The sequence below is a fragment of the Ammospiza caudacuta genome, chromosome 6, assembly GCF_027887145.1.
Source record: "Ammospiza caudacuta isolate bAmmCau1 chromosome 6, bAmmCau1.pri, whole genome shotgun sequence".
Lineage (NCBI taxonomy): Eukaryota > Metazoa > Chordata > Aves > Passeriformes > Passerellidae > Ammospiza > Ammospiza caudacuta.
In genome coordinates, this window is record NC_080598.1 from 10,169,089 (window position 1) to 10,191,876 (window position 22,788).

At 41.8% G+C, this 22,788-nt stretch overlaps 1 protein-coding gene across 3 annotated transcripts in view; it reads right to left on the minus strand.

Moving 5' to 3' along the window:
* Positions 1–22,788, minus strand: part of NAV2 (neuron navigator 2) — a 203,492-nt gene that overhangs the window by 104,926 nt on the left and 75,778 nt on the right. For 2 of the 3 annotated variants that reach the window (XM_058807864.1, XM_058807865.1), the window contains exons 5-7: positions 22,319–22,562; positions 17,711–17,868; positions 1,552–2,659 (exon numbers count right to left, since the gene is read on the minus strand). In XM_058807864.1, the coding sequence (XP_058663847.1) occupies positions 1,552–2,659; positions 17,711–17,868; positions 22,319–22,562 (1,510 nt within the window). Of the gene's footprint in view, positions 1–1,551; positions 2,660–17,710; positions 17,869–20,709; positions 20,779–22,318; positions 22,563–22,788 lie in introns of all 3 variants that reach the window. The other variant, XM_058807863.1, reaches the window with a different exon arrangement.

The window sequence follows — 22,788 nt, forward strand, 5'->3', positions numbered from 1 at the left end:
TGATGTCAGTTTGTACTAGAAAAGGCCAGGACACACAGGACTGATGTCATTTTGTACTAGAAAAGGCCAGGACACACAGGACTGATGTCATTTTGTACTAGAAAAGGCCAGGACACACAGGACTGATGTCATTTTGCACTAGAAAAGCCCAATCCCACTCTTTAATGACAAGGGCTTCTAACACACCCCTCCTTGGAGTGTGTGCAGAGCCCTCCTGGAGTGGGGACATCCTGCAGGGTGAGCAAAAGAGATGTGCCCACATTGCTATGGGTGAATAACACCAATCTCTACTGAATAATTGCTTTTAATGTAACTTCAACATCATTCCTTTGATATTGATTCAAAAATAGTGAATTATACTGTAGTACTAGTAATCATGGCTGCCCATACTGTGTAGTAAATAATTCTGATTGAGAACTATTAGTCTAATCCTTATAAAAATAAATCATTTATTCTCATATAAATATATCTGGTTTGCCATCCTTAATCCTACAGGACAGTTGAGTTATATGAAGTTCAATTACATCTATATAATCCTTCAGACATGAACAAAGTTGAAAAAGTCTGGTGCTATCAGTTTTTGTGAAAATGCATGAATTGCCTGCACTCTTGAAGCAAGAGACATCTCCATCATGTAGCATTTCCCTTGCTGCTTCACCTCCCTGCAAGTGTCCAGAATGCCCCTCCTGGGCACCCCACTCCTGAGCCCCCAGGGATGTGTCCTGTGGGCCCCGACAAAGGAGGAACGATGAGGAGAACTCCATCTTATCAGAAGGCTCATTAATTACTTTATCATACTATATTATTCTATACTATATTACATGTTATTACATTACATCTGCCAAGCACTCAACCCTGCACACAACTGCACTGCACTGAAGGCTAATGAAACACTTTATCAGAAGGCTAATTAATTACTTTATCATACTACATTACTCTATTATATAGAGTAATATAGAGTATTATAAAGTATTTATATTTATATATAATTACTCTATTATATAGAGTAATATAGTATGATAAAGCAATTAGTTATAGTATAGTATATATAATTATGTATATTATATAACTATAGTATGATAAAGTAATTAATACAGTATTATAATACTCTGTATTACTCTATATAATAGAATAACATAGTCTTATAAATACTTTATAATACTCTGTATTACTCTATATAATACAGCAATATAGTATTATAAATACTTTATAATACTCTATATAATACTATATCGCACTACATTCCATTACATCCAAACTGAATCTGCCAAGCATTCATTCTGCACTCACCTGCTCACAGTGCCCAGAATCCCGTGGCTGTCACCCACAGTCCCCACACACACACACACACCTGGCCCTGACAGGCCAAGGGAACAGAACACCATCCCTGTGGGTGAACAATCTCCATATTGCATTCTGCTGTGGCACAAACACAGGCACAGCAAGTGAGACAAGCACTGTTTTTCCCCACTCTGAGGCTCAGAGGATGCGAATCCCAGAATCCCTGGCAGAAGGACAGTGCCCTGCTCTCCTGTGGCGGCGGTGCCGTACCTGTACATGAAGGGCGCGACGGTGGCGGTGTTGGGGTGGCTGTACTGCGCCTGGGGCTGAGGTAGCTGCACGCTGACGGTGTTGCTGCCCGTGGTGTGCGTGCTCACCGCGGGCCCGTTCACGGCCTGGCTGCTGCTGCTGCCCTGCAGGCCCCCCGCGCCCTTGCCCTCGGAGGAGGCCAGGCTGGAGGAGGAGCTGGAGTGGCGGCCGTCCAGCTGGGACTTCTGATGGGACAGCCCCGCGCTGGCCTTCCCGCCACGGCTCCGCTCGCCTTCCTTGGCAGCAACAGGGGCACTTGAGGATTTCCCTGTGGTGTTTTTCATTCCTGGTTTTGGTATTCCGCTGTGCGAAGGGGCAGAGGCCTCCTTCTTGGCACTGTTCAGCTTCCCTCCTTTAGGGATAAAGCTCGCGATCTTGGAGGACTTTTTTGGCATCTCTGCTGTTGTTGTTAGTGCTGTCTGTTCTTCTTTAGGTTCCTCCTTCAGCTCCAGCTTCTCGGTGATGGATGTTCTCTTTGTAATGTCCTTGCTTTTATCCTTTTCTTTCTCTTTTTGTTTCTCTTTCTCCTTCTCATTACCCTTTGGAGAACTTTTCTTATTAGTGAGCGCGCGGCTGAAAGTCCTTTGTGCGATTCCCTTGAGTGCAATTTTGGGGCTGCTGGACATGGATCCCGGGTTGTTCGCATTCTGGCTGGTGGCATCGATCTCTTCGCTCTCCTCAAAGCTCAGGAGCGCCTCCAGCTTTTCGCAGCTGTTGTCCCGAGAGCCCGGACACTCCGGCGTGGTCCCGGACACTCCTGCCTTGGAACCCCCCTTGCTGTTGAAGAGTTTCAGCTTTTCCAGCATGGATTTCTGAGCGTTGGGAGCTGCTTTGGCGATCTCCGAGGGAGGCTTGGGAGGCTCTGCTGGCGGCTGCTTCACGGACAGCATGGAAGACGTCGCTGTGTGCTTGGCACTGAGGGACTTGCTGCGCCAAGGTTTAATAGCAGAGCTGGGCTGAGGGATGGCTGAGGAGTTATTGCAAGGAGCAGCACTGCCGCCGCTCTGAGCCGAGGATGAGACATTTTCATTCATTCCTGTGGGCTGGGAGGCCGTGCTGTCTGCAGGCTCTGGGAAAAAAACACAGAAAACAACCCAATAAATCAACACGGTAGTACCTGGTATTAGAGCTACTGTGAAATTCTTTCTGTAATTAAACATCAAGAATTTCACACTGATAACATTAAAAAGACACATCGGTATTTTCAATATCAGTGAAACTCAGAGAAAATAAAAGCCAGCTTTCTTTCCCTACCCAGCAGAGCAGCAATGAGCTCCTACTGTATAATTTACATTTACTTGCTGTTTCAAGAAAAAGAAGGAAGAAAAGGAATCTCTTCCAATTCAAACCAAAATGTGTTCTGCAATGTGCTCTCCCTTATTAAGCCCACAATACGTTTTCATTAGCAAAAACACAGCACTATTTTGTAACTAAGGGTTCCCTCTGTTTTTGGCAAAATACTCGCAGTCCAAGTTCGATTCTTAGAAAAACCTCAAACATAAAAAAATGCAGGAGTAAGGAAAAAAGTAAAACTAATGTCCTTTCAGTTATTAGGGGTGGGGGTGGTAATATCTTCACAATGCAAAGGTAGAAGAAAACTCCACTTACAAAAATAAAACCAATTGTGCCCTTTTGTAAAGAACCTAAAATAAGTACTACCACATATCCTAGTACAGCTGTAAGAGAAACTTGTGGCAGTAACTATACAGCCCTCCCCCACAAAGAAAACAAATCCATTATTTAGTTAGTTCCTCCTAATGTCATTTGTTCTTATTAAGAAATTAGTTCTGAGCCTAAAGAGAGCTTGAAAAATCACACTCACCTACCAGTGGCCACTTCTCCTCTGAATCAGTTCCTCTTTGCAGAGTTTCCCTTTTGGAGATGTTACTCTCTCAATTATCACAAATATGTTTTCTGTTAAACTGCTCATGTTTCCAATTAAATTTTGTCATCTGTGTCTGTTCGCCTGCCCAGCAGCCTGCTGGGGATTAACGGCTCTTACCTATATTTCCCTGCCCTCTAGCACGAAAGTAAACTGTGTACAGAGCTGCATTTTTTTAATTCAAAAATCAACAGCAGCGGAGAGCGTGCGTTCTCGGCAGCAGGAGCAGCCCTGTGAATCCAGCCCTGTAAATCACGAGCTGCTGCAGCCACACAGGGACTGTTTTACTTCACTTTCAGTTGCTCAGTGAAGATACGGCTCTGTTAACCTCCCTCCTCTGATCCAAACCAGATCTACTGAAGATTTCAGTCACATACATCTTCCTGACTTAGCACAGAATTGAGTTTCTAACAGTATTAGAGACTCCTTAATAATAAACTCAGCCATTTCACATGGTTATGGACAAAGTGAAATAGCAGGAACTAATGATACTTTTAAAACCATTACTGAAGCCAGAAGGTTTCCACGACTCTTAATCAGTAACTAACTATTATACTGGCTGGTTTTGCTAGTCCTTTTCCTATGGCCAAGTACCCACATGGAGCTGGAAGGAATCAGAAGCTGGGTTACAGACACAGACAGGACTTATGCTGCTTCTAAGCTTGTGCCAGCCTGCTGACTTCCAGGGTATTGCTCCTGTGTGACATAGAAGGAAAATCAAGCCACCAAATATCTCAAACAGTGATATCTGGCCTCTTGCTGCTCTGCTCAAGCCTGCTGAATTCAACCCAATGTGTTAAGGAGGACCAGAAAGATAATGGCACAGGAATCAGAGAATCATTAAGGCTGGAAAAGACAACCAAGATCGAGTCCAGCCACTAACACCAGAGAGCCAAGCCCACCACTCACCCACACCCTAAGCACCACACCTACACCTTTCCTTGAGCCCTTCCAGGGATTCCTCCACTGTGGGAGGAGTCCCAGTGCCCTGACACAGAGAGGAAGGAAGGTGACAAGCTCTTCACAAGCTGCCAGCAGAGCTCCTCACTCTGCTTTCAGAAGCTGCACCACTGCTCTTTCCTTGCTGCCTCTTACCATACACTGCTGCTTTGTTTTTGTTTTCATTTCCTGAAGTCCTCCTGCTCATCACAGTCTACTTCCTATCCCCACACCGCACCAGGCTCCTTTTGCAAACTCAGAACAAGCAAGCCTTTGTCTCAGCCTGCCTTCCACAGACGACGTCCAGCAATGAAGTGAAAGCTTCATGAAAATCCCAACTGTGCACATTGTACAGTTAATTTGTACAAATTATTTTTTAAAATACTACTAGCCCATCTCAATATTGAGATATTGCTATAGGAACTGGAGATTGACAGTACTTTCAACACTAAGTTCCTAATCCATGTCTTCTGGCCTCATCATGCTAAACAAATCCCAGCACAAAGAACAGCCATGCCCAGAAATCATCATAGCTGTCTGGGATTGATGAACATGCCCAGGATGGATTTACAACCAGGTCCTGGGAGGGACCAATGTACTGATCACTATGGGCAAGGAAGCCTTCACTTGCTCAGAAAAAACGGACTGGGGCAATAGAAGGGTGACAAAAATGACCAGTTAGGGCTGTGTCTGTAGAAGAGCTGGTTGTACACCCTGTTAGTACAACAAATGCAGGCACAAAAACTCAGCTCAGCTGGTGGTCTGAGTGTGTGTATATTATATATATATATATATTTCTTAGGAAAGAAATCTGCCTTCTCAAACAGGTACTTCACACCAGTTTGAGAACAATACAGGAAATGTGGTATGGGATGGACAAAGGCAGCCTGCACTGCCCAGCACTCAGAGCCCACACAAAGCCACTGCCCTGGGACAGGAGGGAGCTGAGAGCCAGGTCCATAGCCTGGCTGGGGAGCCTGACCCTGTCCCAGACACTGAGCTGGCCCTCAGGTCACTGCACAGCACTGAGGCCACCACATCACACAGGGCTCTGAAAGCTCCACAGCCTCCTTCTGCAAGTGAAGGGAAGGGGTTGCTTGATCTGGGACCCCAACTACATCCTAACAGCACAGATGAATGCTCCAGTTCACAGACCTCTGGGAAAAGATGCTTGGCTTGGATCAAGTGAAATGCCTTGTTTTCCAAATCCCAAAGCACTGCTCAAAATTTATTTCCCAGCAAAATCCAGAACTTTTCAATTTAGCTTTTTTTTTAAATTATTTTTTAATGTTTTCAGGAAATCTATTTATTTATTTATTTATTTATTAATGTTTGGTCACTGACTAAAGTATGTTTTCCCCAGTTTATTTGTTTATAAACACAACGCTCCCTTTGTCCCAACGCCCCCACACCCACCCTCCTGTCTGGAAGTGAATTTTGCTTCTGTTGCCAGTGGCGTAGGAGGAGCACAGTGCAGCTCCATTTACAAACATGTCAGAGACACCAGAATTAGGACAATACTATGACTGTAACATTAAAAAATAGAATATATTGCAACAGTAATGTAATTTTCAGAGTGTCTACTTAACGTTTTCCACAAAGTGAATTCTGTGAATACTGGATGCTATGCACCTGAAATGAATAAACAATATTCACAAAGTCTACAGTTAAGCAGCAGATCTTTGGGAAAGGAAAGAAGGTACTTTCTTACACAGCTGTGGTGGATTTTGATTTGTACTTGGGTCAAGTACAGTGAAACTAGAAATTGACCATCCTCAAGTGATTTGTCACATTGCACTACGCACAGTTACTGCAAGAAATTAAAGGTTCACCCCAAAACACATGAAAAATTGCTCCAGCTTAAGAAAACTTCAGTTTTTCAGACTCTCTGTTTCTTCCTTATGAACAAGTGCTGGCTCTTTTACTCCTCTGGCCAAGTTTGGTAAGCAAAAGGAGTTCTGCTGCCAGAATGCAGCTTCAAATGCTGGGTTTCCTAATGAAGCACAACGTCAATTCGTGCAGCACACATCAGCATGCAGAGGGGAAAGTTTTATTCAGCATAGCATAGACCCTTCTTTCATGAAAAGGGGAGCAGGTTTCATGCATTCAGTTAATAAGCTTATTATTTCCCATGTGTTCCTTTGTGAGGGAGGTATTTTCTTTCTTCAGCAACCTGCATTAACTAAAACTGACTATAAAAGAAATGTTTTCAAACTCAAGCCACAGTCTACAATAAATAATGATCACTTTCCTCTTTTCAAAGTCAGATCTTGGCCTGAAATCTATTTTGTTCCTAGTGTTCCTGTTAAAAAAGATGTTTGTGGTCCAGTTCCAATGCCAATACACACTGTAGCATGGGTAAATCTGATTTCAGCTGCTCCTGCAAAGACTGAACTGCATCTGCAAACCCACCCGTGTGTGAAGAAGAAAAAAAAGAATCTGAAAGCTTATGATTTAATTCTTCCACAGAAGTCTTTGAGAGCTTATGTTATAATAAGGTCAGGAGAAAATATATGCAATTTCCCATCATTTGTCATGTTCACTCAAAGCAAGTGGACTTTGATTTGCTATAACTGAAAACTTTCAAAGTCCATCATTATAAGCATGAAAGGCAACACATAGACAAAGGATGTTCTCATAGTTGCTCTCCTTAGGAGGGTCAAGAACTTAAAAGCATTTTTACCCATTTTTGAATGAACAAACTTTTTTTTTTTTAATTTCACAACTATGAGAACAGTTCTTATGAAGAGAACTATCTTTTAGTCCAGCCTATAGATTAGATAACAGATGTGAAAGTAAATCCACAACCAGACTGTAATTTAGGAAATAAAAGCAGCTCTGCTCTATGACATTACAGCGTCAGAACTGCAGAAACCACTGTGGCAGTTTCATCATTTCCCATCTAGAAGAATAAATGGTGATTCTTGACCCTTCCCATCCACCCACCAGAAGACTCTCCTTTAAAGCACCACACATAAGTTCCTACAGAGAAGAACTTCTTAGCTGAGTTGTTCTCTTCTCCAATGATCATTTATCAAACCCTCCAAGTATGGAAATGTCTGCATTCCTGCCAGGAGCCAACTATAAAAATCCCAATCTTTCCATAACCCAAACCACAAGCAGGTGGAGCAGAACATTCCCAACAAGATCACCCTGGCACTCAGTTCCTCCTCAAAATAAGCACAGCTCTTGTGGCCCACAGAAATTTCCATTTCCATTGTAGCACTGGGAGAACTGGCTGAGCTGCCACGAGGGGTGGGCACGGCCTCCACCCCCAGGATGGCTGAAGCTTTCTGTTCTCTCTTCTATTCTGGACCACAAAAAAACCCAAGAGAATTTTTTCTTTTTAAAGCAGAGATTGCCAGATAGGGAAATCCTGTATAACCAGAGAAAAGCCCTGAATAGGGAATATTTTTGCTTTGCTGAGGATGAAACCTTAGAATTATGGCTGGAACTGTATTGGAAGAGACCTTAAAGATCATCTCCCTGCCATGGGCACGAGCACCTCCACTAGACCAGGTTGCTCAGGACCCTTTCTAACTGAGCAGAATTGTTTCCTTCAACTTCTGCCCACTGATTTTCCCTTTAACGGTGGTTGAATTCACTGTAACACAACAGAAAAATTACCTTTACTCCATGACATTGTTCTTCCCTTCCATCATATCTACTTCAATCCCAGTGCTGTGAACTGTGTGACTTCCACAGCAGTCCAGGCATTCACAGAAATGTGCTCCATCCCTGAGAGCCCTCACCAAGGCCCAGGGACATGTCAGAAACCCAACGCCCACGATCCTGCCAAGCTGCCTCCATTCACACAGAGCTCCAGCACATGGAACAAGGCTTCTGCTGTTGGCCAGCTCACTTAGCCAAGACTCAGCATTTTTGCTGAGGTGAGGGGAAATAAAACTGGAGCACAGGCAGCCCCTTTTCTCATTGTCTCGCCATAACCAACTAAGACATTTGAATTCCTTGTTGTTTTTGTTTAGCTACTGTAAAATTCAAAATGCTGTTGACATGAATGCCTAAAAAAGGCTGGAGGGACCTCTATTGAGCACATACCAGTTAGATGATCATAAAAATAACGAAACCAAGTTTACTCTGCCATTCAAAACAAGTTGCACTCTCCATTTTACACTAGACAAATACCATTCTTGTTCATTCTTCTCCATTTCCTTCTGACTATTTGTACAATTTAATCCCCCAAGACTTCTCATAACAGACTTATTCAAAGGCATTAATGAATTCCAGGCAGGAAGCTGTTATGGAGTCTTTCATTAGACTTGATACTCCAAGTGGACTATATGTACAGTTAGCAGCTTGTTCTGACACATCTCTCTTGCAGGGTGTATGAAACAGGCACTATGAAAATCAGTGGGCTGAGAACTGCAGTCAGGAAATATTGCCCATTTGTATCAAAACCAAATGACAGACACAAACTGCAATTTATGGCGGGGTCCTCCACCTTTCAGCTCTCTGCTGCCAGTGCCAGATCCTTCAGGAATATTTGGTTATGGATAAGGAACAGGCAAAAGGCTCAGCAGAGAAGGCACAAATGGAAGGGCCCAGGGAAGCTGGAAGTGCTCCTACCCAAGGAGAAGGGGCTCCTGCAGAGGTGGCAGAAACATGCTGGCATTTGGGCAAGTCTGGGCTGTAGCACCACTGCTCTTTCCTCTCCCATGATTTAATAGTGAACCTTTGCTTCCATGGCTGGTTTTCTGGCACACTGCACCCAACAATAAATTTATGAGAAATTGTAAATATTTATTTTAAAAGGAAACATGTAGGCACTGCAAAGGCCACGAAATGCTGGACCAGCTCTTCAGCTGGTATAAATTAACGTGGTTCCACCACTTCCAAGGCAGCTATGCAGATGTACACTGGGCAAGAAGATGCTTCTCAAGGTTAAATTTCACTTCAAAGATCAGGATCTTTATCCTCATGAACTGTACTGTTAAGAACATGTCACTGGCTAAATTTTTAGGATATTTTTTTCCCTGAAACTTCGTTTAAGTACATTTTTGCCTCATTTAATGTATTTCTAAAGCTTATACCAACTATGTTCAAAGTCCTGTGGTCTTGTAAAGCTCCACTTCAGCCATGATTAAGCCTTAAGCCAGGCTTTGTCTAGGTAGAAGAGGACATATTTTTAAATGCCAGATTCAGCCAGCTGAACAGTTGTAAAATTAAGCACAAATATGATTCACTGCAGACTCACATCTTGCCCTATAAACATGCCATGCTGCTTGCTATTTCCTGGCTGTCTTTAAGCTGTTTGATGGGCACACACCCAACATAAAGATGTCACTGAGGATTTACTGAGATGAGCCAATCTTTCAAAAGCATCCTTGATTAGAAAAGTGAAAGGGTGCAAACCATACCCCAGGACACACATATATCTCAGCTGGCCAAAGGTGAGTATCTTGTTTGACACTAATGGCTCTTACAAGGGTCACCTTCTGACACAAGGCAGGAGCCTCATGTCAGGGGAACTTCTCAGCATTAATACATTTGGTAGATTGGAGAAATAAACTTGAGACAGTAAGACTTCATTCACTGAGGCTGAATGAAGAGGTGTGTGCTGAGAAAGAAGAAACTGAATGCCTAAATGTAAAAGGTCAAACAACAACTGTGCAACTTCTCTGCAGCAAAAGGAGTCCCAGCAGAATGCAGCTGATATAAAGGAAAGATCAAAACAAACATGGGAACAAATTTGTAGATGCTGTTGCTACAGGGGAGTTTTCATTTTAATGGATGAACTAAAATCTCTTTAAAATAAATCAAAAATAGCAAAATTTCTACAACATATCTGCACAGGCCATCACGTCCAAGAGGGAACACCAGATTTCCACAGTGTTCAAGAATTCTGCTTTTAGGAAGGACACTCAAACTTCTGCACTTCTGCAGCTGCACACTCCATAATGTGGCACTAAAGGAATACAAATGTATTCAGAAATGCTTTAGGAACATCACAGATGGAATCAGAGGTTTGGAGAATCATAGGATAGAAGACAAAGGATATAATCACTCCATGCTGTACAGCAACAAAATAAGGCATCAGGTGGAGTGCTGTGTCCAGCTCCAGCACCCCTCTAAAGGAGACTAACAAACTGCAAAAGGGCCAGTAGAGACCATCCAGACATAAAAGAGATTTATCACATTAAAGGGATTTATCACAAGGAACTTATAAGAAAAAGGATGGAGTAGTAAAGATTGCTTAGTCTACAAGAGAAAAGGCTGAAGGGAGACATTTTAAGCCTTCAAATACATGAAGATTAACAAACATGACAGGGGTCAAGGAAGAGCAAAAACATCCTTATTTTTAGCCAGACAGAATGGTTTTATGTGCATGTTTTTAACAGCTACTTTTAAGACCAAATGGACACTGGAAGGGGTACAGTGGAAGAGATGGTCACACCCCTGTCATGAGACATTTCAGAACAGACTTGTGAGCACCTGTCAGTTGGCTGAATCTGGCTTTTAAAAATATGTCATCCTCTACCTAAACAAAGCCTGGCTGAAGGCTTAATCATGGCTGGAGTGGAGCTTTACAATACCACAGGACTTTGAACATAGTTGGTATAAGCTTAGAAATTCATAAAACAGTGAAGATATTTTTTCTACATGGATACAGTTGATTTTCCTTCAGAGCTGGAGCACAGACTCCCCATGTTCTTTACAGATGCAATTCTACAAATATTTAGTGTAAGCTGCAAACTTGTGAAAATTTTAAGCAGAGTTCTTTAAACAGAGTGTAAGCCAGGAGCCGTATCTGTACTTCCAAGTTATGACTCACCAAAAGAAAGTACCAGGTTCCTCAGCATGCTGTTCAGATAACCTCACAGTCCTTCCTTTCTCTCTGTGTTTTTGTTTTTACTCTTGCATCATCAAATTCATGATCACTGTACTACATCCAAGGCAAAATAAATCGCCCTGAGTATTTTGTAAATACCTTCAATGTATACTGTGTTTATAAAAGTGGATTGGGTTACTCCAGCATCTGCTTTTGGTAATGCACACAGCAGAACAACAGAAAGTACCTATTGCTCTGGTAATGGATTTATTGAGACAATTCCTGTAAATTTATTTTACATGTCAGACTTACAGGGAAAACCCTTGGTCAATAAAACCAGAGCATCTCTTGGATGCCAGCACAGCGGAGCACAGAGGCGGCACCCTAAACGCTAAGCAGAAATCCAATCATTCAGAACATGAAATATTTCATCTCATTTTACATAAAGCCACAGAAGAAGACTTGTCCTCCATTTTAATGTGCTTGAATGAAAGATTTTTCTTTCAGGTAAATTTTCCAGATCATTTATGTTGATCTTAAGGACAAAAGGGCTCAGTAATTTCTGAGCCAAAACTGGAACCTCTGTCTAACCACCAGCTCTGGGCAAATATTAAATTTTGACTCATTATGTCTGATTTAATCTCTTTCAATGGCTAAACACCCTCATTCTTAAAATTTCTATCCAATTTGTGGTCTTAATTGGGCTAATATCAAATTCCTGAGAAATGGATACCCACACACTATCTGTTGAGATAAGGAAGAATTGTTATTGCTGTAAATGTCACTGCAGGTATCTTGTAGGTAAAAAGGGAACCTTGTAACCTTTCTTTTAGACAAAGAACATAAATTAGCCCTTCAAGTACCAAACAGCAAAAGAGATTTTCCAAAGCCCTGTTTATGCAGAGTTCTGTGTTTATCAGCATCCCTCTGTTTCAAAGCCCATTTGAATACTACTGAATATGTCAGCCTTCAAGCCATTACCCACAAGAACTCTGAGTTTCCATCTCCTTATACACATTTCTCGCTTTGCTTTACACAAAGATGAGTTTTTCCTCTCAGTTGCTAAAGTAGCCTTTTTCAATTGAATCTGAGGGTTTGACATAATCCAAATCTGCCATTTTAAATGACCTTAAGCAATGCTGAGTTCAAGACAAGCTCAGTATCACACAGAACCAAGTCATGGGAGTGTATTGTCATGCATTTTTATATCAGTACAGGATTGAATATGAAACATTTTTATCATCAGCAGTAGAAATTCCAATGGCTCATTTCCAGCTTTAGGATTTTCTACTCTTTCACAAGAGGGCATTTAGAGAAATGAATATGGGTTTCCTAGTGCAGCTGACATGGAGACACTGATTTAACTCTGAAGAGCGTTTCCTGCTGAAGCTCTGACCACATCTGCCACAGCCTCTTGCACTGTGCCCTTGAACCTGGTGCCCTGGCCTCCTGAACCTGATAAATATAAAATATAACTGCCCACACACCCTTTGAGCACACATGTGGCATGTGTAACCATACACCAGTCTGCTCACTGCAGTGGGGCTGGCATCTCCTTGCCAACGTTTCACTGATGGCAGTCAGTCCTATTTTCATAACATGAAGTTCAAAAGAGGAAAGAAACTCCTTAACTCTCCTTCAAAATGCCTTAATAACTCTTCCTATTTCAGCAGTTTACACTTGAGAAAAAATTTAGAAGGAAATAATATTTAGAGGTATCAGAATGTGGTAACCAGTGTAGGTCACAAGCAGCCTCTGGAGATATTCCTCCCAAGCTCCACCTGAAAGCAGGAGCTGGGGATGGCCTGGGGAACCTGAGGTGAGGTTATCCAGGGCCCTGCCAAGGCAAGTCCTGAATGCTTCCAAACAAGTGAAATCCCACCCCTTCTCTGGACAAACTTCTCCAATGGTTTATTCTTCTCATATTCTTCTTCATTCCTGTTTCCAGGCTTTTGATTTCCCCTAAAGGAACGTGTGCCCCTTGAACTGCCATCACACATCCTTGTGAACACAGTGACTACCCTTCACATATTAAAAGGCAGTTATTAAATACACAGTGTTCCAAGTTAAAAAGGTTTACCCAAAATTTGAAAGAAATAAAAATGAAATAAAAATAAAAAAAATAAATAAAATAAAATAAAATAAAATAAAATAAAACGAGAGGAACACACACTTTTCTTATCTCCTGCCCATATGGACACTGCTATGAAAACAGTTATTTGTTTCACCTCACTGTCTGAATCTGTAGGCATGTATCCTTGAGGTTTTTCCTTTTTCTGATGCTATCTAAGAGAAACCTGACGTCAACCTGCCTTCTTTATAAACCTGAGTAATAACCATTTCATTTGATCTCAAGCAGAAATGGGTAAAGTCTGGTAATACAATTTTTTTTCTACTGATATTTTATTTAACATTCAATCCACAGGAATAGTGTAATTTTTCCCACAGATGTCTACTGCCCTCTGTAGGATTATTTTAAATAAAATATTGGGAACAAAGTAGAAGAAAAAAACAAAAAGAAAGCACGTAAGCCTGTCACAGTACTGTATCACATCATCAACATGGTGGAGGTGGCTTATTAAGTTGATATCTCTTACAGCTTCATAATTTCACTGATTTTATAGATTTGACACAAGTAATAGGCAGAATATTCCCAGCCAACAGCATCAGACATTTGAGACTACAAAATGCAAGCTGAGTGCCTCAGAACAGTGAGGACAATGGGTGCATGAGGGTGTTCAGAGCTGGCCAAAAATCCCCACCATTCTGCAGAACTCAGGCTGCTTTGAGAACATGTCTCAAGAGACTCTGCTGTGTGCAAGCAAAACACTGACATAAACTCAGGAGAAAACCTACTGTACCCAAGTCTTTACTGAAGCTGTAGGTTTCAATAGATTTAAGTTTCCTTCCTGATGCCACCTAGGATGCAGTTCTGGTCCTCACTGCCATGTATAAGAATAGATTCATGTATGCTAAACTGCATATGGATTTTTGCATTCCATTTGCAAATCAAATTTTGGCTGTATTTTATCTGGTGATTCTGTCAGACAATTAGAAAGATGTGGTAATGAGGAGCCTCAAAGCAACTGCTAACTGCACACAGGCATTGAAATGCAATGTTCATTTGCTTCTCTACATTCATTAGAAAAGTTTTGGATAACTTAGATGAGTTCAGCAGTGACATGGGAAGTGTCTGATGCCTTCCATGCCACAGGAGACCTGTGGTGTTCAAGGACATTAAAGGACAAGGAAGCAAACCAAAGCTATTCCTACATAAGCATGGGCTAAGGAATTCTGACCATTCAGAAGAGAATTGGCTCCTGTTGTATGAAGGGATTAGGATGACATAACCCCAAAACCCACAAGCCTAAGTGCTCAATTCCCCACAAGACAAAAATGCAATTAAAACTTTAATGGCATTTTTCTTTTAAATAAACCACCAATTACACATATAAAAATATCCTCTCTGGAACGTAACTGCAATTATAAATGGCTAATCACTATGACAATAAATAAAAAACCATACTACAGCATGTTATCATTTTATGATGTGAGGAATGAGGGTCCTGAAATTCCTGTGAGTTCAGGTAAATTCCCTATAAAAGAGGAATTTTGCATATAAACTGAGGCTGTAACCCCAAAAAGCAAGTTAAAGCTATCAGGCCCTAACCTCAGGGAAGGACTGAACCAGGTGTCTGAGTGATCCTTTCTAAAGAACACTTTTCTCTATATATTGGAAGTGGTGTCAGACAGCACGTGGAGACTGAGAAAACAAATACTGAGGACACAAGGTCAGCTGTGGGGAAGAGAAGATTTGCATCTCTTTCCATGTTCCTTTGCTAAGAGCACGTGTGCACCTCATGTCAAACACGTGCATCCATCCAAGAACCTCACCTTTTTCTGCAATGGTGCAATGATTTTTGATACTGCACAAAACCCTTCCCCAAGTTTTCTAGGAAATCAGTGGTCTCATCAGTAATTGATTTACAGAATCTTCTGAATAATCTGGGTTATTTATTTCCCAGTAGCCGGCTGTTCTTCCATGCTCCATTTGCTGTCCTTTTCCTTTCTGATGAATTCTGTTTCAATTAATGCACTTTCATTGCCACAAGCCACAGACCAATGACTAACAAGACAATTTGCACTCGGAGGGAAAGGCCACAGATTAATAAAAGCTAAAAATTACAACCTACTTTTTGTAAGAAATGATTCAAACACTGAAGGCTACCTTCTATCACAAAGTGACCAATAATGTCAAAAGAGGCTGAGTTTTATTTCTGCCATTTCCTTCCTCAAAAACACAACGGAGCAGGCACTAGGTAAAGAGACAAAAACTTACCAAGCCTGGCACACAGCACACTCATGTAAGTCTCATTTTCTTAGGCAAAGCACAGGATATGGGTCAGAAAACCTGAATTGTCCTAGCACTTTGACAATAAACTTTGCCTGGCAATGTTACAATTAACTTCAAAATAAGCCAAAATTTTGTCAAACCAATTGCTTTTGTTTCTCATGGATGTAGGCCAACTTTGTGTCATGATTATACTTTTAAGAAAAGTTCAAGTTCAACTTTACATGAGCCTTTTTTTTTTAAAAGACTATAATTTATGACTGGAAATTTTGACCAGAGCAAAATTCTGAGTAGTTAATGCAACTTATGTAGATTGCCAGCCTAAGAGCTAGCCTTGTTTCCTTTAGTCATTTGTAATATTTGTAGGAAGCAGTTCATCTCATGTGCTTCTTCAGCAACCAGTTTATCTTTCTTAGGAGATGAATTATAGTGAGGAATGAGGGTTCCCTGAACTGACTGTGCAAAAGCAGTTGATATTTAAGTTAGTTGACAAATTATTGTTATTTCTCTGTATGCATACGGATTTCTTTCTTTATTTTTCTTTTCTGAAGACTAAAACCAGTACTTTACCTTCCTTATTTAGTAATCTTGGTTGACTGAGAAAACAGCTAAAATAGATGGAGGTCCTCTCCTGCCTGCAGCATAACCTCACACATCCCATATGGAGCAGGGACCATCTGGCCACCCTACCCATGTGCAGGACAAAACAAATCCCACTCACCTCTCCCCAGTCCAGTGATAAGGGGACATGAGCACAAGAATATTCACAGGAAGGACAAAGAAAGAGGCTGGGAAGATATTACACAGGAAAACAAGGTTTCTACTGCTCACACTAAAAGCTGTTAACTTGTTCTTTGAACTGAAAGCCAGACCTAATTCAGGTTTAGAGACAATTATTACATGCTGATGTTGCAGTTAAATCATTACTGTTTACACAGTGTACCATTCTAAAAGAATACACATTGATTTACCAATGTGTATTGCTAAATTATTAGCTTATTATGCTAATACATTAATCTGTAATATAATTATATTAGACAGAGGTGAATTTTATTTTTCTGTTATACAAAACATGAGCAGGGTGTTTCAGAATGTCCTTGGAGAATGCTTGGAGGGTCCTCCGCTGCCACCACAACTTTTTTGGGGTAACACTGCAAAACCTACTGACAGGCAGCCCTCGGGTAACAATTCCCAGAGAAGGAAGAGCGGAGTTTCCTGGAAAGAGCCAAGCATGAGAACTACAGAGCAGCTGACCCAGAGCAGTGCTGTTCCCTGGAGCAAAGTGCTCAGTACAGTTATCAGAACCTCTGCACGGCCAGCCAGGAGACTTGAGCCTGAGGGCTGCCACTGTCAAGTGAGTGCAGGCAGCCTGTGCTGAGGCCCAGAGCTGGCTCCTTTGTCAGCAGAATGACTTTGGGAACGTGGGATTTGCTGCCAGCCCACGCTGACAATCTGGCTGTGCCAGGCTGGAGAGATGCGCTCAGCTCTCACCAGCCACAGCCCCCAGCCCCACTCTGAGCTGCCAACTGAGGCTAATGAATGCTGGCAGGTCACTGAATTAGTGAATGGACACAAAGTCAGTAAATGTCATTCAAAAAAGCTCTGCTTCACACACAGCATGGCTCTGAGTGCTCCTGATGCTGCCACAGACATCACTTCACTGCAACGTTCATAAAACATGTTCCTGCCTTCACATACAACACTAGATGATTCCTGAAATCAGATTGGAATTGTGTAATTTTGTCTCTTACAGGATAGTCCACAACAGTAATGGGCATGAAAGCAAATTGTACTATTTATCATATAAAAACTTTGCAGAAATCTTTAGTGGTCATTTTTCATTCTTGTCAAACTAATCATCAAAATGCCTTGTTTTATGATTAATTCCTTCCCCCTTATCAGTGCTTGAAGCAAAATGAAAAAACATGGTTCACCAGTGCCAGCACATTTTAAAGTTATGTTTTTGGATGTACCTTCAGGACAGCAAGTCACAACTTCAGATATATTAAAGGAGGACTATACTTTTTTCAAGAAGAGACAGCTGGCTTTTGGATTACAGATGTCATATTTACAACACACAACTTCAAGACAGTCTTAAATCCAATTTCCTCCGAATTGAAGCCATCATTAGGAAAAATCCAAGTTGTTAATTGCTTACCTTTGTCATTGCTGCTGGTTGGGGCTGGGGGGAGAAGGCCAGGCTTGGATTTGTCGTAGTTGTTGAAGCTCTGGCTGCGTCGGTTGTTGGCACTGATGGCACCACGAGCTTTGGCCTCGCTGCCCGCAGCGGACACCCTCATGGTGGGACCTGGAAGTCTGCTGGGAGAATTTACAGCAGCTTTAAGCACAGGGAAAAAGCACTCTGGGCATGAAACCATGGGGCACCATGCACAAGCTGAAAATGAAAGCATCAACAGTACAAGTGTAGGCTCATAAGGGTGTTGCTACTTCCATAGGAATAAATCAAAGGATCGTCTTGGATGAAAATTGTATGGCAAACAAGCTGCAGTCTGAAGTGTTTTACACCAGAAAAAAAAGCCCTGAGACAAAATTAACAGTCACCTGCCATAAGTCTGGTGAATCAGATATAGTTGCAGGTAAATTCAGGGGAGCAATACCACTGGCAAAAGGTTAACACTAAGTGAGACAGTACTGCTGTTAAACTGGATTGCCGGACACTTCATCACAGGCTGGCCACATAAAGGCTACTCTTATTTCAGAAATACCAATGAGATGGAACTTGGCAGCCTTTTTCCCTCTAGAGAAGCACATCACATCTCTGCCCTAACAGAGCCACAAAGCTCAGCAGCCAAGCCTAGCAAGACTTTAACCTGATTTAATTATTTGAGCCTATATAAATCACACAAAGCTTCAGTACCCTCTCCTAGAGTGACCACATTATCAGTGAGCTGGTATTAGCGTCAGGTTTAAACTGGGCATCTGCCTCTTCCAGCATTCTCTCACCACAGCCTGTACTTACCAGATAAGGTTGATCAACTAGGAAAAAAAACATAGTTATTCTGGAGTAAGTCAACAAACTTTTATGATTTTCAGGCAAAAAAGAAGGTGGAAGACTTCCATGAAAAGCCCAATAGAATCAGGAAAGCCACTGGCATCACATCTCAGAACACTTCAAAGCCAACATTCACACACAGAATCTTTTTAAATCTTCTTCATGTAAAATACAAAAATCTATTCAAATAACTTGTGTCATTAATAAAGTAAAAGGAAGAACTCCCAGTTGTCAGAGAAAGTAGGGATGCAACTGGCCAAATCACCATTGTGCCTCTAAAAGAAGGAAGAGAAGCCAGGAAGGAACCTGGCACGGCTTCCTAAATAAACTGATTTATCCAGGACCAGTGAAGAAATAGAAAATATGAAAAGAAACATGGAGAAAAAGCCAAAATGTCAGCAGCTGCATGCACACGCTTTCAAAGCTCAAAAGAGTCCAAGACATGAGGGCATCATTCAAATACAAACCCAGAAATTAATTTACAAGCTCAAACCACCACAGATTCAGCACAGCACATCATGGTTCTGAGGTTGACTTTTAGACCAGTCTCTCAAATTATCCAGCACTTTTTCCAGCTCCAGGGGATGCTAAAAAGTTGTCCATACTCATCACTGCAGCAAAGGGTCAATGAGAAAACCCCAGAGGGGCTCCATCCACTGCAGAGGAGACCACAGGGGAAGGAGCTGAGGGCAACCAGTGATAAATAAAACTTTTTGAGAAAGTCACCAAGACTAGGAAGTCCATGAAAAGCTCATTTTGTCTGACAGTTTTTCTACAAGGTACCTCAGCCCAAAGCTGCCCCCCAGTTTGGAAACCCTGAGTGTGGGGCACCCACCCCAGGATGGCTGCAAGGGCCCTGCATGGGAAGGGACAATCTTCCTCTAGTGATGGATGAGAAAAGGCTCCCCCCACACATCCACACAGGTTTTGCAAAGCTGTCACATTTTAAAGTAAACAAAGCTCCTCAAACCATGTGACCACTTAACAAGTGACAGGTTTTCCATCTGAGTCAGTATTGTCACTGCCAATAAAAACACACCAAGAATAAAAAACCCACGTGCAAGAGCACTCTTGAAGATATCCTTTCTCTTTTTTCCCCCCCACTGTAGTTCAACTAACTGCTTTTAAGCCCCTGCTTTTGGTATTAGGTCAAGATATTTTTCACATGTCTGTGAAATCTAAGGAAAAAATCAGGTTCAGGGAGACACTTCCGAGAGGAGGTACTGAGCTTGGGGAACACTCTTTTACTATTCTTCAGCACCTCTGTTAAGCAAATATGAGCTGTCAAGTCATAATTAAGATCAAGGAAGAACGTGAAAAGGAAATGCAGAACTTTTTAACAGGGATTATTCTGCAGAGATTCACTGTTAGCATGTAAGTAATAAGACGTGGGAAATAAATCTAAATTATACAGCACAAAAAACAATCTGTACAAACTGAATAAAAATCATAAGCTATAGCTCACAAGCTTAGCAAAAATGGTATGGTATAATTTACCAATGTAAAACTATATTCTAGTCAAGCATTTACGTATAATAGTAAAATAACAAGATTATCACCCAGATTAACAAGCACAGCAACCCTCAGGATCACTGAGATGAGATGGACAGATGAGCTGGCATGCACACCATGCTGGGGTCCAGGGAGAAAAGGGACTCAAGGGCCCTGATCCCCTCCAGGTGCTGGGTGTGAGAGCACGGGGGACAGCAACAGCCACACCGTGCTCTGGGGCTCACAGCATGCAGGGGACACTCTCCCCACCATGAGGAGATCCTTAAGGTCATTCCCAATCCAAAACATTCTCTGATTCTATGATTTCGATAATGCAGGTCAAAATATGATTCATACAGCGGGGCGAGAACTCCCAGAACCATGTTTTGTTCTCAAAAGCAAAAGCCCTTAAGAACAAAAAAAAAAATCAAATTATTTCCTTCAGGGCCAAAATGCATTCCACACCTCAAAACAAAACAAAACAAAACAAAGCAAAAAAAAAAATTAAGGAAAAAAATTCCATCAAAAACTTTCCCATTTCAGCCGTTTGTAAAGGCCTAGTTACAAACTGTTTTTGACAGGAACCCTAAACATGCACCCAGAAATATTGCAAAAGGTAATTCATGCTTTGCAGAAGATGAAGAAACGCTAACCTAGAGGACCTTTTCTGACCAAGAGTGAATCGGATGATTTTGCTTTGAGATGAGTCCCTGGGAGATGCACTGTGACAGGAAAGAAAAAGCGGAAGAGAACATTGAACAAAGAAATTTTTTGGGTTTTTTTTTTTTAAAGCCACTGAAGTTTGTAACTGGTTTTAGGGAAAATATGGGTTTTTTATGAATTTCACAAGAATATAAAGCTTCTTGCCCAAGTATGACTTCAGGTCAAAACCACTACAGTCTGAAATTAATTTTTACAGAGTAATGAACATGCAAATCTGTGTGCAACCCCCAACCCTATTCCTCTTTTCCTTCTCACTCCTTTATTAGATATATTTTCTGTAGAATCTGAGCAATTTGACTTTAGTACATATTAAGAAAACGTTACATTGAAGATCTTCAGGATATACATATTTGTCAAGTATTTGAAACCCAGCCCAATCTACACAATGGACTGAAAACAGCAAAACAGTGTTCAGCATCTCTGCATGTCTGACAGAAAACTTGCAGAAATCTCTTCAAACACATCTTTATTTTATGGTAATTACTTCCTTTTTATACATGCTGTAGGAACACTATGTTTTTCAACTATACAAAACTATTGTTTACACCCAAATGAGCATAATTTGTGATGGAAGACTTAAAAGCCAAACCCAAATAACCTCTGAGTGGTCCCACTTGGAAGGCTTCAGTAAAGCTGTTTATACCCCTAGTAAAGCAGCACTTCAGCCAGCTTTCACCTCAAGGTGTGTTAGCACAAGCAAGCCTCAATGTGAGATTTGTAAGAACAAGAAGCCTTCATACTTTAGTAATTGTGCAAATATGATTTCTGCTTTTAGTTCTCCTTCTTATCCCCTCCCTGTTTCAGCAGTGCAAGGGTCAGAGCAGCAGAAGGCTGCATATGCATTTACTGTGGCACTGCCTCAGAACATTGTTTTTATTCCAACCTGGGCAGAGCACTTCTAGTATTAAAGACATTCAAGGAACAAAACCCCTTTCTGTTCATCTGTACTCTGATCTAGGAGTGCCAACAAACACCAATGATGGAATTTATTTTTCATGTAAAGCCAGCAGCATATTATTTTTGACCAGAAAGTCTAGATTTGATTTTGATTGCCACCAGGCGTTATGAGCTCTATTTCCTTTAGCACTGTCAGAGTAACCCTTCCCCACAGTGGAAGGTAACCCTTCCATTTCTCAGTGAGGACTGAAACTCTTGTAATCTGAGAACTGAGGTTGGTTTTCATATGCCTAAAATGTATGTTTTCTAAGGGAAACAATGTGCATGCTTTGTGAGTAGAAAGAAGCAAAAGGAATAGTGAGAAAAACATCCTTTTACAATCCTGTGGTTGCTTGGTCCAGCAGGGATGTCACACCCATTGGGCTGCAGATCTCCAGCACTGAGAACATATTTAAACACATGTGTTTTGATTTCCAAAGGCTTAAAGTCAATTGCTACTCAGCATTCCACTCCCAACACACTTTATTCTAGAGCAGAACTAAAGAAAGGAGTTTCTTTGGCTTTTTAACACCTGCAAGAAGAAGCAAAAAAAATAAAGGAGATAAATAATGAAAAAAAAAACCTTGAAGGAGATTTCCCCACCTGGAGTGCATTTCTGGTTGTGCTTTCAGCTGCTGCTGCCCAGCTTGTGGGGGCTGTTGGCACGGAGAGTGGGGCACAGCTGGCACGTGCTGCTGCTGCTGGGGGAGCCCCGCCTGGCCCTGGGCTGGGGGCCCTGCTGGCTGGGAGGGATGGAGCTGGGCCTGGGGCTGCTGCTGCTGCTGCTTGTACCGAGACAGGCTGAAGAACAGGCCCAGGATGGCCTTCAGATTCCCATTCCTGATTTCTGCAAGGCAAAGGGGAGAAGGCACTCGTCAGCCACCAGTGGGGCTCCTCTCTGACAGCGCGGTGGGTCAGCCTCAGCACCCCCAGAGTACTGTCTGAACTGAGCTCCTCGGGGATACCCTCTAGGACAAGTTTCTTCCTGCACATCTAATTGGCATTACAGTTGATTGCCAGTGAGCACCAAGGACAAATAAATAACTAATCTCTCCCCTGAGGTGACTGAGCAA